Source organism: Lupinus angustifolius, chromosome LG04 (genome assembly GCF_001865875.1).
Source record: "Lupinus angustifolius cultivar Tanjil chromosome LG04, LupAngTanjil_v1.0, whole genome shotgun sequence".
In the NCBI taxonomy this organism is placed as follows: domain Eukaryota; kingdom Viridiplantae; phylum Streptophyta; class Magnoliopsida; order Fabales; family Fabaceae; genus Lupinus; species Lupinus angustifolius.
Genome location: NC_032012.1, coordinates 10,375,209 through 10,392,113, shown reverse-complemented (window position 1 = coordinate 10,392,113; position 16,905 = coordinate 10,375,209). Strand labels below are relative to the sequence as shown.

The 16,905-nt window shown below is 33.3% G+C and overlaps 3 protein-coding genes across 3 annotated transcripts; 1 reads left to right on the top strand and 2 right to left on the bottom strand.

Annotated features, from left to right (window-relative positions):
• LOC109345772 lies at nucleotides 1,766–6,631 on the top strand. Its single transcript, XM_019584962.1, has 6 exons — nucleotides 1,766–2,451; nucleotides 3,370–3,472; nucleotides 4,092–4,147; nucleotides 4,650–4,814; nucleotides 6,116–6,229; nucleotides 6,319–6,631. Exons 1-6 carry the CDS (start codon nucleotides 1,813–1,815, stop codon nucleotides 6,409–6,411), a joined length of 1,170 nt encoding a protein of 389 aa, XP_019440507.1. The 5' UTR covers nucleotides 1,766–1,812; the 3' UTR covers nucleotides 6,412–6,631.
• LOC109345771 (serine/threonine-protein kinase WNK1-like) lies at nucleotides 8,836–14,032 on the bottom strand. The gene is made up of 7 exons (XM_019584961.1): nucleotides 11,643–14,032; nucleotides 11,485–11,522; nucleotides 11,022–11,249; nucleotides 10,695–10,915; nucleotides 10,308–10,465; nucleotides 9,787–10,225; nucleotides 8,836–9,686 (listed from the first exon to the last, which is right to left on the bottom strand). The coding sequence occupies exons 1-7, from the start codon at nucleotides 11,724–11,726 to the stop codon at nucleotides 9,469–9,471; spliced, it is 1,386 nt and encodes a 461-aa protein (XP_019440506.1). The 5' UTR covers nucleotides 11,727–14,032; the 3' UTR covers nucleotides 8,836–9,468.
• LOC109345774 (DNA-damage-repair/toleration protein DRT102) lies at nucleotides 14,123–15,339 on the bottom strand. Its single transcript, XM_019584963.1, has 2 exons — nucleotides 14,326–15,339; nucleotides 14,123–14,293 (listed from the first exon to the last, which is right to left on the bottom strand). Exons 1-2 carry the CDS (start codon nucleotides 15,234–15,236, stop codon nucleotides 14,257–14,259), a joined length of 948 nt encoding a protein of 315 aa, XP_019440508.1. The 5' UTR covers nucleotides 15,237–15,339; the 3' UTR covers nucleotides 14,123–14,256.

Below are 16,905 nucleotides of genomic sequence, written 5' to 3'. Positions count from 1 at the left end.
ATTTTTGGTTCGTTACGATATAGTATAAGAGTGATTTAAACAATATTTTTTTAGAATTGTTGATGCATTTTGTAACAAAAAATAATAAAGATACATGAATTTGTATATTATTTGAATTTTTCCTCACAATATACCAGAGTTTGTTTAACTTAATTGCATTTATCACATTTTTTGTTTAAAATATTACACTTATTTCCCATGCAGGGGTGGTCAGTGTAATGAAAGTATAAAAAACTAGGGGAGGTTTGTGTAGGTGTAGAAAACTGAGGGGTGATTTGTGTAATTTCACTAAAACTCATAAGTGTCAGTGTAATTAACTCTAAAGATTATCCAAGATTCATTTTTTTCCTCTCATCACTTATTTCACTCACTCATTTGGTCAATTAGATTTAAAAAAAATCAATAACATGAAGGGCTTGTAACTATTGTCATTGACTCAATTACAAAGGGAAATCATGAATTCACTATAGTTAGTGTATAATAGTTGCTTGTATGAAAATGAATTACCTTGTATTTTATGTTAAATAAATCAAAAACTTGTTATAAAAAGGAATATATATATATATATATATATATATATATATTCCTTTTTATAACAAGTTTTTGATTTATTTAACATAAAATACAAGGTAATTCATTTTCATACAAGCAACTATTATACACTAACTATAGTGAATTCATGATTTCCCTTTGTAATTGAGTCAATGACAATAGTTACAAGCCCTTCATGCTTAAAAAACTAATTTAAGTTACTTTTTTAGTAATTAACTAAGCTTGATATATATTTAGATGAGAAGAATGTAAGAAAAAGATTTCCCCAAAAACTTATAATCATCCTAACCTATAGCTATTCATTAACTAGTATAAACTATTATCTCTATTTTTCTCTAGAAATTGGACTAATCTTTATTTGATTCACTTTTTTTACATGAGCTTATAAAGCTACATCCACACATATCCAAGCTACTTAAAGACGTGATTTTACATGTTGTCTATCTACAATATGAGTATTTAGGAATTTCGATATTTATTCTGAGGAGTATACATTATCAACCAAACAAACTTTAAAGTCATTTTCATGAATTCTCAAATTTCTACCAAACATATTTATTAAAATATTTGAGAATAACAATCCTAGTAATAACATACCTCGTAATGTAGTTTCTGATAATGTAATTTTATTTATTGAAACAAACACTTCCTTAAAAAAATTACTAAATTTATCAACCAGAGATGCAAAAACCAAACACAACTCGAGAAGATTTAGATTATCAAAACTCCTAATCACTCCACTTTATTAGTAAGTAAAGTCCAAAACATATACATAATCATTTCAATTCATTAAAGTAAACAAATTCACTAAATTGATTAATGAATCAAATGTAACTCAAACATGCTTTAAGAATGTTTTGCTCATCTAATCATTTTTCCATAAACATATGAGTATAAAATATATGTACTTGTAGTATAAAGATCTATACACATATATTTCATTATCCATCGTTCATTTAGATTACTTTTTTGAAAAGTCGGGGTTGCATACATTTTTTCTCTAAACATTTTTTTTTGTTTCTCATATGTATTATTATACCGGAGGCAATCATATATGAGTTGAAAAGATGTACGTGAGGCTAACTCTACTAACGGACATTTTTTACATCTATAATACTCGAACAACCTTGCTTAAAGGAGAATCAAGTATCACTTGAATCAAAGCATAGTGGTTTCTCCAAACATATTTATAGCTCACAAATCACAATCCTTGGCATCGTTGATTCATTCACAAAATTCCCATTCTCCAAACCCAAACAAATGACTATGTCCACAACATTGTTACTTCAATCTCCACCTTTGAGAAACACCTTCATATGGAAACATAACACCTTCCCTCTAAATCATCGCATCCAATTTCACCACACCAATCTCAATTTCACTTCAATAATCGTTTCTAAACGACAATTCACGTCGTCGTTTCATAAAAATGAAAACTTTACCCCTAAATCCAAACCCCATTTGCAGATTCTCTCAGACATTATCACAAACACATTGAAGGCGCTTCGGAAACCGGTTATTGCAGTGGTTTTACTAGCTTTGCTTCTAACCCACAACCCCATCAATTCTTCAATAGCATTAGCTGCATCTGGTGGTAGAATTGGTGGAAGATCATTTTCTTCATCATCATCATCATCATCAGGGAGTTATTCGGTATCGAAAACTCCTTTGTCTTCATCGTCTGAGGGGTTTTCTTTCTCTGCGCCGTATTATTCGCCGGCTCCGTTCGGGGGTGGAGTTTATGTGGGTCCAGTAGTTGGAATTGGCGCTGGTTCTAGTCTTTTCTTTATCCTGGCTGGATTTGCTGCGTTTGTTTTGGTCTCCGGATTTCTTTCGGACCGGTCTGAGGGTAGTAGTGTTCTCACTGCTTCAGATAAAACCACTGTTATCAAGCTTCAGGTGTATATCAATTATCACTTGGATTAGCATAATAACAAAATTATGGATAATTCTTTTGCAGCATTTGGTAGACATGTTAGAATATGATATAATATGAGTTTTATTCTATGTTTGATATATCTAGTGGATAGAACAAAACAAGACATGTGATTAAAGATTGAGATATTTTGATGCCACTATGAAACTAAAGAGAACAGAATGGAACCGCTCTATTAATTTCTCGTTCCTTGCAGCTCAATTACAGTTATGTTTTGTTCTGTCTATGTACCAAATGCTAGCTTTGAGTGTTTGTGGTTCTATTTTTTCAACCGAAAAAACATAACGTGTGAACAAAATGCTATCTTCGAGAACAGAATGGAATCAGTTTATTAATGTCTTGTTACTTTCTGTTTCGTTATGTTGCAATGTGTTCTGTCCATGCGCCAAATACCACCTTTGGGTGTCTGTGGTGCTATTTTTTTGATAGATGGAATGTAGTTGATAAGCTGTTACAGATGTTATGTTTTTATTGATGAGTTGTTCTAGATGTTGTGTTTTTATTGATGAGTTGTTATAGATGTTGTGTTTTTATTGGAGAATAATATCACAAGTACACAAAGTTTGTACCCAATATTTGGTCAATAGTAAAAAGGGCCCCCAATGCACGAAACTCTCACTTAGTGGGGTATGGGGAGGGTAGATGTAAGCGGCCTTACCTCCGCAAGCGGAGAGGTTGTTTCTGGGATTTGAGGCCGTGACCTCATGGTCGTTAAGCAACAACCTTACCATTGCGTCAAGCTAATGTGTTTTTCAATATACAACCATGAAATTGCTACATTGAAGGACACAGTCAGCGTCAGTTTATTTATGTTTTCTAAATGACGAATCTTTCAATTTTGTCGTTGTTTCAAAAAATATATAATTGCTGCGTTATTTTAGGTTGGGCTGTTAGGGATGGGTCGCTCAATTCAAAAGGATCTGAATAGGATAGCAGAGGTTGCAGATACATCATCTCCTGAGGGTTTATACTATGTATTGACAGGTGAAGCTCCTAAATATACATGCAGTTATTATTGTCACTTGTTTACTATCATGAGGTTATTGTATTTTATTTCTGAAGAAATATGATTGAAACCAGGGATTGATGATGTATATTTAAGTGCAAAATAGTGTTTTGTGATGTCAGTGTTCTCAAGACTTCAAATTATGGCATTTACTTAATCCTGATGAAGAGATACTGTTGGAGGACAACTTCTCCGCTGCTATCTTTTTAATCAAAAGGAAAAGAATTTTTGGAGAATAAGATGCATTGCAGAGTTTTGCTTTATTTGAGAATATTTTTAAGCTTTGAGGTGTATATATCACAATACTTTTAAGCATTGAATATATTCTTCAACTGATATGTAAGTATTATGGCTTACACTTAAATTCAAATTTAAGACATAAACTTGAATAAATGTGTATGCATTGTGGATGCAGCTGGACTTTTGGAGAATGATATACTAGGGTCAAATCTATTGTTAAGGAAATGTGAAAATCTCGAAAGAAATATTTATTTTAAGCATTGAATTACATGTGATTATTATATAATGTAGCTTACATTAAGATGACTGTATGATTTTCTATTCTAATCTACTTTTCTATCTGGCTTTCTTCTACAGAGACAGCACTAGCTTTGCTTCGACATCCTGATTACTGTATCTCTGCCTACTCCTCTGTAAGTGATTTTCATCTTCAAGAGCATTTGTTGGTTTCTTGGCGTTAATGTATACAGCTTAGTGGATTGCCCTATCATTATGTTACTTTTTTGTTGATTGTCAACATTAACGCATTGACTGTACCAAATTTGATGCTGTGATAAATGAGATCTTGTGACACACCACAGTCGCCATTACTGATAGATTGTCGCTCAGATTAAAAGAGAAAGTATGGATGTGGCTAGAGAGATTCCAATTCAATGCACTTAAATCTATTTGTGCCCCCTTTTTCTTTTAAACATATGAGGTGAGCTTTGGTATAATAGAGTAGTATATTCTGTTTGTCATCTGAAACAATACTTAACTTCAATGCTAGTTACCAGTGGCAAATTTTTCTAATCTTACATGTACTTTCAATTGTACTCTAGATAGAGCTTATGTGGAACACCTGCTGCAGTAGAACTAACAACAATTGAGTTTAAGGAATGTTGAAAGCATATATTTTCTGATTCTTCTTTGCAGGTGGACCTGAAGCGGGATATTGAAAGTGGAGAGAAACGATTCAATCAACTATCAATTGAAGAGCGTGGGAAGTTTGATGAGGAAACCTTAGTTAACGTAAATAACATTAAAAGGCAGAGCACAAGAAGCCAGATATCAAATGGATTCAGCAACGAGTACATAGTGGTATGATCTGGTTTCTGAATAAATTTTTGGTTTGTGTTTTATATGTTGTATTCCTGCATGCAAAACTCTTACATTGAAGCATTTGTCTGATCCACATTTTCACTATATACTTAAGTAACTTCGAAGCTAGAGCAACATAATGGAACCATATCATTACAAGTTACCCTGTGTCAAGTATGAAATTTGAAAGATCTTACCTATGACTAATAGTTTTAGGTACCTCTTATATGTTCAAACATCTAACTGATCTAAGTTTAATAGTTGTATTGACCCATATCTAGAAAATAAAATGTGGAGAATGTTAGGCTTGTGGCCACGTGAGGTGAGCATTATGCTTCCACATTAGGCTTGTATTGACCCATGTTTAGTTAATTGTTTGTATTTGATTTGAGTTGCCTTTCCAGTGAGAACATTTTTACATACCGTGGAAGATGATGGTTCCTGTGATTATTTTAAAAGATAAACCTAGTTGAAATGCTTGGTCTATGTCAAAAATCATTGCTACAATGAGGTAGATGAGGAACTAACACGAAAACGAAGAAAAGGGAAGAAACGGATAAAAAACAATCTGAACCGGTTGGGAAACTTTCTCATCTTTTAACTGTGTTACTGTTCAGAAACCTCTGTAGTGGTGGTTGGTTATGCAACAAAGTTTCAATCTCTCTGAAACTAGAACCTCAGAAACTTAGTTATGCAACAAAATTTCAATCTCTCTGAAAGTCTCGCAACCAGTGAAGAGACAATGAGCATAACACCAGAGGAAAGCCAATAGAGTAGCCCTATCTCAAATGAAGTTTGCGAAAAGAGTCCTTGATAATTCTAACACTCCTTCCCAGCTAAATGCACCAAAGAACAACATGAATAGAACACTGCCTCATGACCTTAAGTTTAACATTCTTCCTTTCTTTTCCTTTCTCTTTCTTGATAGTTATTTGATTGTAATCATTTGTTCATGTCGTCCCATCTTATGTGGCTAACATCATGGACTCTTGATTATGCTCCATAATTACAGTGCCTCTTCCTAAATAGCATATCTTCAGTCTCACTGTTTTTGTTTGTTTTTTATAGCTTACTTATAAGAAGACATATGTTCAATCTTCTTATTCAATAAGCACATAACTGAAGTAAACATTCTGAATATGTTTTCATTTGCACTTGGCTTTGGAAATTTTGAGTTTATGCTCTGCCAATCTGTTCAGTTATACTTTGTTTCCATCTTCTTCCTCCTTCATTGCTTAAAACGGTGAAGTTCCATGTTCAGTTCATATATCTTTCTTCTAACCCATGTTCTTATATATCAGATAACAATCTTAGTAGCTGCTGAAGGACGACATAAACTTCCTACCATCAACGGAAGTGGAGACTTGAAAGAAGCTTTACAAAAGCTTGGAACCATCCCCGGGGACAAACTATTAGTAAGATCAATTATATTTTTGCAGTCCTTGTGCTAATTTTATTAGTTCATTTATGACACCTAATCACTTCGTGCTCGAATTACTTGTAGGCTGTTGAGGTGTTATGGACTCCCCAGAATGAGAATGACACTCTCTCGGAACGGGAGTTACTTGAAGACTACCCACTTTTAAGGCCTTTGTAGAAGAATTGTGATGATATGCTCTTGCATTCTGATTCTGTATTTATGACCTGAAATTGGTTGCATGGGCACTTTAGGATCATCATTCTATAGTTAATAGTGCTGAAATAATTAGAATTGTTTATATTTCTTGCTACTCAATCTGCAAGATCATATTTAGCTGCTACCAAAATGTGAGTAATGAAGGGGTGCCATTATAAAGGGTTCCATCTTAAATTTGATGGTATTAGTTGTAACTTGTACATCATACATTAGGGTCAATTCTGAAGAATGTTTATAATTTTTATCAACTTAATTTGAAATACTTGTCTCACTTAGTAGGGAAAGTTCTTTTTTCCTTGTTGGTTGTGATTTAAGATACTTGTCCTTTTTGCTCATAAATTGATTTGTTGTTAGATTTGGTCAAATGTTGTAGTATTTGATTTTAGATGTGTTTATTTAGCATATTCAAGAGTTGGTGTTATGATGTATATTTTTGGTGCATAATATTTTGTCCAAGTTAGAGATCAGAGAGTGAAAATAATTGAGAAGCTAGAAATGTCTTGTAAATATGTGACTTTTGTTTTAAGTTATATTAAGATAGAGTATACAGAGTGTATTTTTGGTACTAAGAAAGGTCAATTCTGTTTCCGTAAGAAACTAATCTCTTTCGATGCATGTGATTGTTCCTCCTAACAAATGTTGCTTTAGCTTAATGGAAAATTTTATAATATAATCATAAAATCTGTGATGTTAGACAATAAAATAGTTGGGGTGAATATGTTTAGAGAAGGTTTATAGAAGTTCCCATGATGAAGAGTAGTTCAATGTTAGAGATAGAGGAAGATCATGAAAAAAAGGTGAAACAATTAAGAATAATCTATGTCTTAATGTTTTGTCTATAAATATAATTCATGATCATATCATTTAATCGAGACCAGATAATGAAATAAGGTTATAGTACATAAAGTGGTACAATAAGAGTCGATAGTACATAGAGTGGTATGAAAAGTGAGACAATAAATATACTTTCATATCTGTACAAGTAGCTTATTTAATGACTTAGAATAAGATTGGTGGGTACAAGGAGCTTTATTTTTAAAATCACAATTATATAGAAGAACTATGACAACTTCAAAAAATTGGTTGGCAAATAGTTTTCAACTTTATATTATTAGCATATTTTTTTAGGAAACAACTAATATTAGAAGGGTCCCCAAAAATTAATAATGCCTCTAGTTTTGTTATCAGAATCCAGAAAACACACAAGAAATGGATTATAATACACCTCTCTATCATTTTTGGGTCCAATAAATGACAAATTATTATATTGTCTATGATGAATGCTTACAACTATATTTTACCTATTAATATAAATTTAATTTATTTAATTTTAAATATTGATACATTATTAAAGATTGTTGATTTAGTAGAGATCATTAATTTTGGACAAAGTCAGAAACATTTCATTGGCCAATGCCTAGTTAAAAAACAATCTTATGTACCAAATTCAATAAAAGAAGAAATAATTAATGGTGTTTTAATGTCTTTGAAATAGCATGCGTTGTATTACATCATGTATAAATGGTCTTTTGTTGAAGAACTTATCAAAGGAATTAAATTAATAAGTTATTAGATATTTTATATTTCCTTATCAACTAAAGAAAGTAACACATGGGATGTGACGATCACATTTTATATCATTAATAAAAAATAAAGCACTAAGATCATTATAAATTTTGCAACTCATTTTCTATCCACAAATAAGTACTATAACTTATTTTATAATTGTTCACATTTTCTAATAAATTAAATAACTTTTCTACTTTTCATTCCAATGGTGCAACTTACTTTTTGTCCTTGAATAAACTCTTATTTTCTATAATGTGTATTCAAACGAACGATGTTAAATGATTGAAAATACACATTTAACAGAGTTGCTTGAATGAATGCTGTTAAATATCATCTTTACACTTTTAATTAATCGCATTCTTTGAAACGAGTGCTATTAAATGTCTAATTTATTCTTTTAATAGCGGTCACTTAAATGAACATTGTTAAATGTCTATTTTCTACTTTTAACCACATTCACTTAAACGAGCATTTAAATGTCTACTTTAAATAGCGCTCAATCAAGTGAGCATTGTTAAATGTCTACTTTTAACAACTCGATAAAGATTTGTTTAGCTCAAAACTCGACTCAAGTTTAATACGAGTTATTTTTTAGCTCGAGTTTAATATATCATTCATCATTCACTTGGATGATTTTTTAAAAAGTTAATAATTAAATATGAATGACATGAAAAAGTGACAATGTATAAATCTCTTACATTATCGGTATATACATTTTCTCTCTCTTTATAATACTACTAATACAACTCCATATCTTATTAACACAGAATCAGCTATATACATTCATAATCACCAAAATCTGATTTTTTATATTTAATTTCCGAAATACATAACACTACTACAGATTGATACTTTTGGAGGAAAAGAATAATTTCACATAGTGGGTAGATTGTAATGCAAGTAAACAAAAACTGGTATGTTAAAATCGAGAACAAATCTTCTATCCTATAATTTGTGTCACTTTATGTGCCATAAGCTATAATTGGTCAGAAAAATGCTTAATAATTAAATTTTAACTTAAATATATATTTTTCAACCAATAATAAGTTCATAGCATATGAAGTGACACTCATTATGAGACAGCAGAGGTGCACCCGTTAAAATCGGGTAACCCCTATGAGTGTATATACTAATATACATATACATCACATAATATAGAAAGACACTGTGTAGAAAATCTGGAAACAACAACACTGTGCAAAAACTCTTTGCAGTATCCATCCATTTCACCATAAGAACACAGCAGCTCACAATTTTGGGTTTTTCGGTTTCCAGATTGAGGTTCCTGGTTTGGAGTTGAGAATAGAACTCGAATCACAATTCCGGAAATTATCAAAGTGTTTCAATTGAATACCATGCTCACCTACTTTTGATGTTTTTTATCAATGAATTGGTGTGATGCCATGTCCTGGTTTGGTTCTTGTTGTGTTCTATTTCTCATATCCATCCTCAAGGCCGAAATGTAAGGAACGAAAAATCCGGAGTTTCCGGGACCTCTGGTCCTGGCCTCAATTCAGGAGCCAAGGAAGCAATTTCAGCATATATCATATCAGCTATTCTGGTAACATCCTGATCGATAATATCAAGTTCCGCAACCATTTCAGTTGCTACACTTATTGCTGTGTCCATATCTATGTCGAATCGGAAAGAAATATTATGTATACGACCTGCAACATAATTAAGTCACAGAATATCAAGCTTAGATTCAAAAATAAATTATAGAAAATCATGGGTATAGTACAAACATAATAGAAGCGGCATTGCAACCTTCTTTATCTGCAATTCTTAGTCTGAAAACGATGTCACCGTTATCATCTTGCCTCTTGCCTTTGATGCTTATGTCAACATCTTCGTACGGTTCTTCATTATCATGGCACTCGAGAAGTTCAATTCGGCTAGGTCCAATCTCAGTTGTCTGAGAACACCATTCTCCTTCAAGCCCAAAGCCATTTGAGTATTCAGCACTGACGTTACTATTGCTCCAATGAAGATCAAAGAAGGGTTGACTGATGAGAGGACCCAAGTAATCCAATGCTCTTCCGTCTACTGGTCCCAAATCGTATTCCTCGTAATCGTCACTTTGAAGAAAATGATCATCTAGGAGCTCCTTTGCAGAGAGCCTGAGAGACACTGTTGCCAAGCATTTCTCAACAAATTGTCGCACTTCTGGATCCGTTACTTTATAAAGCGAAACCGGCCTTTCGCCCTGGAGATATAAAATGTCAATGATGTCTTGCTACTCCAGAAAAATTCTTTATCACGACGAAAAGAAAAAAAATCAATCTTACAGAAATGACTTTCTTGTATATTTGTGCTGGATGGTTGCATTCGCTATAAGGATATTCAAATGTAACCATTTCTAATACGCACATCCCAAAGGAATATATGTCAACTAATTCATTATATGCCTCTTCGTATACTTCGGGGGCCATGAACTCGGGCGTTCCTGTGAACATAGAACTGTGACAGATGAAACTCTCACCACAATTACCAATCCTTGTTCAAATCAATCCTCCAATTATCTTAAGAACATCAACCACAAAGGATATAGCACAAGTTTCATATGTTATTGCTACATCATTTTCAAATCGAGGTACCAAGTAAGTGAATCTGAATCTTTTTTATCGATACCTACTTATATCGTATATACTAACATGGAGAGAAAAAGAACATACCTACACAATGAGCAGCATGAGATTTTCCGAGAATTGCTGCAAGGCCGAGATCCCCGATCTTTACTTCCCCTTGGTTTCCGTTAACAAAAATATTATCACATTTGAGATCTCTATGAATGATGGGAGGGTCATGACTATGAAGATAGTGAAGTCCTCTGAGGATCTGTCTACACCAATGCTTCACTGCTCTGATGTTAACCCTCTTGTGCTTCAGCCTATACCTATTTTGATAATTTCAAATAGAATAAGTGGAGAAATTAGAAAAACGACACAAGAACACGAAGCACGGAAATGATAACAACGAACATGAATAAAGAGAGAACTCACTGTCTAAGGGTACCAGAAGTGAACAATTCAGTAACAAAGTTGATATTCCTATTTGCAGTATCCACCCAAGATGTGTAAAATTTCATAATGTTTTTGTGTTTCAATGTTTTCAGAAGATGAATTTCACAGTAAAGCCTCTCAAGATATTCCGGGCTTTGCAGGAAATCATACAGCTTCACTTGGTTCCAAGCAACTTCAGTCCCTTGATACTCATCAAATGCTCTATATCTGCATCAATTCAAAACACAAATCAAACATTCAAACACAGAAAAGGTTACATAAAAACTACCACATGCCCAATTCTACAAACTGAATGAAAAACAAAGGGGAGGTTCAGTTATGATGTAATCAGAATTACACAAGCACAAAATTGAATCTTTAACAAAAATATCATTTTTTAGATGGTAAAAAAGAAAATGGGTATGATAGGAAATAAAGGAATGAGATTAGTTTTGATTCATACACTGTTTTGAAAGCTCCTTTGCCTAGGATTTCATTGTACTGCAACAAACAAACATTAAAAACAACCTCATCAAACTTCAAACATTAAAAACAATCTCATCAAACTTCAAACTTAATAACAAGAATTAGAAAAAGGAATAGGAAAGAGTGTATTATTACTCTGCCATATCTGCCACTTGGATCAACTTCTACAAACTCAGAACTGTAATCTTCTTCTTCAACATTTGTTACACCATTCATCATCTTCTTCTCTCTTTCTCTTTCATATACTTTTATTGAAAAAGGTTCTACTTTTTTCTTATGATTAGATTTTTCTCCTCAAGGCCTTCCATATATTGCTCCACAGAAGTACAGAGGCAAAGACAGAAGAATAATTCAACAATCAAATCATACTAGTTGGGTCGATTACTTGCAATGAAAGTCACAATACTCTATATTATAAACACCCAATAAGAATAGTAAAACAAATACTTTATTATCAAAGTTTTAAAATATAAAAAAAAAAAATGCAAGAATTGAGCATAAGGAATTGGTTGAAACAAATTTGATATCATTGGTCAAAGACCAGTTTATGTTTAAGGGAAGCCACTCAGGACCCAGATGGAACATTGCAAAGAATAGAGACAGTAAACAGTTCATACAAATTAAATGTGTTCATTCATTCATCTTCCCATCTGCTACAACTTTTTTTAACTAAATTTAAAATTTTATTATTTTGTAATATTTTTATCCTTCATAAATAATTCAATTTGTATTCATTCAATTCTGATTATTGTTGTGTTCATTTTCCATTTTAGGCACTGAACATATTTCCTTTGTATTTAATATTTTTATCCTTCAACAATAATACAAATAAACAGTAATGATAGATAAAATATTGACTATTTATACATTTTTACACTAACAATACATAAATATTACACTCTTTATACAATACCAACCGTGCCGTTATGATCATGCTAACTCCTACTTTCACACCACACAAAATTTTCAGTTCATTACACGCTTTTAAGTGATAGTATTTATCAAATCATGAATTTATAAGCCCCAAAGTTTCACCTCGACCATCATTTAAGTGACAAGATCAATCCCATTCCATCAATGATTGAAACCATTTTAGCAAAATGATCATTTTCATCAGTGGCAACTACTTCACTTGGGATGGAAATTTTGTTAGGAATGTTGAATCTTTGAATTTAGAGGAAACATTGCAGTCATGACTTAAACAAGTTTCCTTCATCAGCTACAATTGCTTTTATCCTTGTTCCTTCCATGGCCATAGAGGGTGAGGGAAATTCTTTATTCATTAATAATGATAAATATAGTAATTGCTATAATTGATACAAATGACTCACATGAAACTATCCAAGAGAAGCTCATTTAACAATACAAGACCTCAAAGGTTTGCTCCTACTCAATTGGTCCGAGATCATCTCAGCCCTAACCAAGGCCTCAGATTGTAAAAGCTTAGTCACACTTAAGTGCTGGAAACAAGTCAGTCAAGACCAGACTTAAAACATGTATGTTAGGATTAATAGACGGCTTTTTAAAAAACATGAGTCTGACCAAATTATGTTAAATAGACTTTTTGAGAAGTCTGACTCTGACCTGTTTGTCATAGGCCAGATACTAGACCCGTAATAAGTAGTCTAGCCTGTTTACATCCTTAGTCACACCAGAATCTTCCGATACAACCTCAGACTGTAAAAGCTTAGTCATGGTGCCTTTGCAGCCGCAACCAAACTAAGAGGAGGGAAGAGGCTCAGACACAGAAAACAAACAAATTTCAATACATCTATACAATAGCAAGGACTAAGGATAGATTGGTCCTGGGTGAAAGTGCCGACCAATAATGACTATCTTATACATGCAAAAAAAGAATTGAATTCAAATTTACAGATAATGTAGTCACATTGAGAAGCAGGGAACTCGTTCATTATGCATGTAATGCAACTATGCAAGATCTTCAAACATATATGTAATTAAAATGTGACTCGAGTATTATATCAACACTCATCAACATACTAACCCTATAAACATGTAATGAATCAGAAAATCATGCTAGCCCTATTTGATCACCATTTCTATTAGAATTCGAGAAGTTTAACATTCCAATGAGAAGTAAAATTAGATGCAGGTATGATAAGCTTTGAAGTTCTATACAACAAAACATATAGTTTCTAGATAGTGGTAAGCGTTTTCATTCCTAAATGTAGTTATGAGGAAATAAACTTTTACACCCAACAAGAATTTATTTTAAGCTAGTAACTAGTAATAAATGTTTCATCTGACAAGGCAAAAACATCAGAGATTCATTGGCAAGTAGTGAGAAGTAAAATTGGTGAAAACAAAAAGAGGCAACCTGAATGAAGACCAAGAGAATACCACATTACATGACTAGTTTGATACAAAAACTCATATCATCTTCTCCCATACTTTTAAATTGTGATCCACAACTGCAATTGCGGCCACAATATTGTGGGTTTGAGAGTCTCCACAACCGTATCACAATTTCAAATGTAACCATTGCACATCGCGAATACAACAACATGGTCACATTTTCTCATAATTTGCATTCATTATGGTAACACATAAGAGCCTTGGCTACAATCACCATCAGAATTTTAAAACCATTAACATGAAATACAGACCAGCTTATTTATTCAACACTCTCAATCCGTAATGTCTGATAACACATACATACTCAAAACAAAATAGAAACTAAACCATAGTTACATGATCCGCAATACCTGTTCCGGTGCGCTACACCGCATCAGCTAAACGAGGAAATCATGTAACTACTCGACAACCGGACTTACATAGTCAATTGTTACCAATCAACTCCTTATCAATAGCTTTATGAGCAGCATCAAGATCCTCATCAAAGAACATATCCCATTTCCCATCCCACTTAATGAAAAATTGAGTATCCTCATGATACTTAACCCTATGAACATCACCAGCTGGTGTAAACAAATAATCTCCAACCGTTAAATCATACTTTTCCTCCTTCGTTAGATTCCACACACTCTTCTTCCCTTCAATCACCACCAAATCATGCCCAAACGTGTGATGATGCGCCGGTTCTACACTTCCGGCTTTGAATTTAACGAACGCAGAGGTAGGACTCTCTCGAATAATCTTCATCGAACCGCCAGGTATCAAATCGATAGGGTTCAGTTCCCGATTCTGAATCAAACAACAAACCGCGCAATTATCAACTGGAGTTTTGGTTTTTCCGTCTTCTCTTCCGATTTCCGGCATCTCGGTGAGGGAATTGTCGAGAAACGATTGGATCTGTTCAGGCCATGGATCGTTGTCATTGGCAGGGCAAGGCGATTTGAAAGGAGTGTTGATCCACGCGTCGAGGATATTGATTGCGGTTTCCGGCGAGGTGTACTTGCCGGATACGGCGAGGACGTTGGAGTTGTTGATAGATCGAGCGTTGATGGCGTCGGAGGTGGTGATACAAGTGGTGGCGAAGACGCCGGGGAATTTGTTGGCGAAGATTGAGACTCCGGCGCCGGTGCCGCAGGCGACGAGGCCGCGGGTGTCGGAGAGGGATTGGGAGACGAGACGGCCGACGTCGGCGCCGGCGGAGTAGTATGAAGAAGTGCCGAGATCTTGGACTTGGAAGTTGAGGGAGCGAAGGTGGGAAACTAGAGCGTCTTTGAGTGGTGTGCCGAAGTCGTCGGCGGCGGCGATGATCTTGATAGGGCGAGTGGTGGTGGTGGTGGTGGTGGGTTCTGCCATGGAGAGTGTAGAGAAGATTCAGTTACTGGCTGATACTACTCCACTCACACTGAAATGAACCTAGACTTTATTACTCCTATGATTCATACTGTGGAATTCACTATTATTATAAATCTCAATCCTTAAAATATATTTATAGAATGAAGTTCGTTTAATTCGTGTATCAAATCAATTAAAATGTTATTCAATTAAATAGAAAAATCATAAATAAAAAATTATATAAATCAAAATGAGGGATTCACTTACTCAAAGAAATTTACTCCTTATTATATTCATCAATCTTAGGGAAATCTAATTATTTGAATTAATGAGTAGATCTAAACCATTAGATATTCATAAAATTGATGGTTAAAATAGGGAATAAATTTAAAAGACTTACTCTTGGAGTAAATCGATCATAACGCTTATATTACTTAGTATAATTTAATTGAATAGAGACATGAATGGACTTGATTTTTAGGGATAGGTAATGGGTTCATATTTATAATACATAAATCATGTTGATTCATAAAACATTAATTTTATGTATATTTTAATTATTTCATCTATGATTTTTCTTAGTCTATTTTTCTTAATTGAAAAGAATCTTTATTTCTATTACAGGAAGAATTTTGTTCTCCTATCTCAATCACAATATTGTGATTTTAAATAATTAATTTCCATAATTTTCTGGTCTAATCTATGTGAAGAACTTATTAATAGTAAATTGAATTGGGAGAAAAATGTTAAGAGTTTAAAAACTATAAATAAAAAAGCAAACAAATAATGAGGGTCATTTTGGGCATACTCACTTTATTATTATACCTCAGGTTTATAAAGAACGTTGGATGCATCACTAACCTGATTTGAAAACAACTTTGGTTTGTAGTTTTAATTTAATTAGGGGTCAGACTGCTTTGAACCGAAGAATTTTTTATTCGACTGTGTTAAACTCGGTTGAACCGGAGTAACGCAGAAATTTCTGATCTGCCTCACACAAGAAAAACAACCTAGAATTGTCGGCCATGCGTACCTTCCAGAATCACATCATTCATCTCAACCATTATAAATGTGGGTTTCCTCAACATGAAGTATCTATCATTCTATTCTATCTATCATCCATTATCACTTGTCATTATTATTCTTCACTTACTTTTTGTCTCTCATTTATTACTCTCAAGCATTACCTCTCTAGTTTTATAGCAACTTAATCATTAGATAACATTTTCAGTTATTTTCACCGGCAGGTCCAAATCAACCTCAACTTAGATACCAGAACAACTTAGATAACAAACAACCCCTTTCTGAAGAAAATATGTTGCACTTGTCTTTTTTCTAAGACCAAATCACAAGGTCTTGGTTTTTTGGTTATTTTGTATGCTTCAAAGAATGAATGTGTAGAGATGCATAAAAACCATAATAAATTAAATACTAACAAACTTCTTAAGTGAGTTTTGATTTATCTCCCACTTGATTCAACTAGAGTTAATTGAAAATGAGTCTTTTGGTTCCTAGGAGTTGGGAGGGACATTCACACATTCAAAATGGATTAGTTACTTATCCAAAATGTAAGAGGATACCTTTAATAATGTCAAAAAATGTGTTTTTTTGTTTGAAAAAGACTTTGGCAAGTTTAGGACCGACTATATATAACATCAAATACACATACAGGTTTAATTAAAAAAAAAAT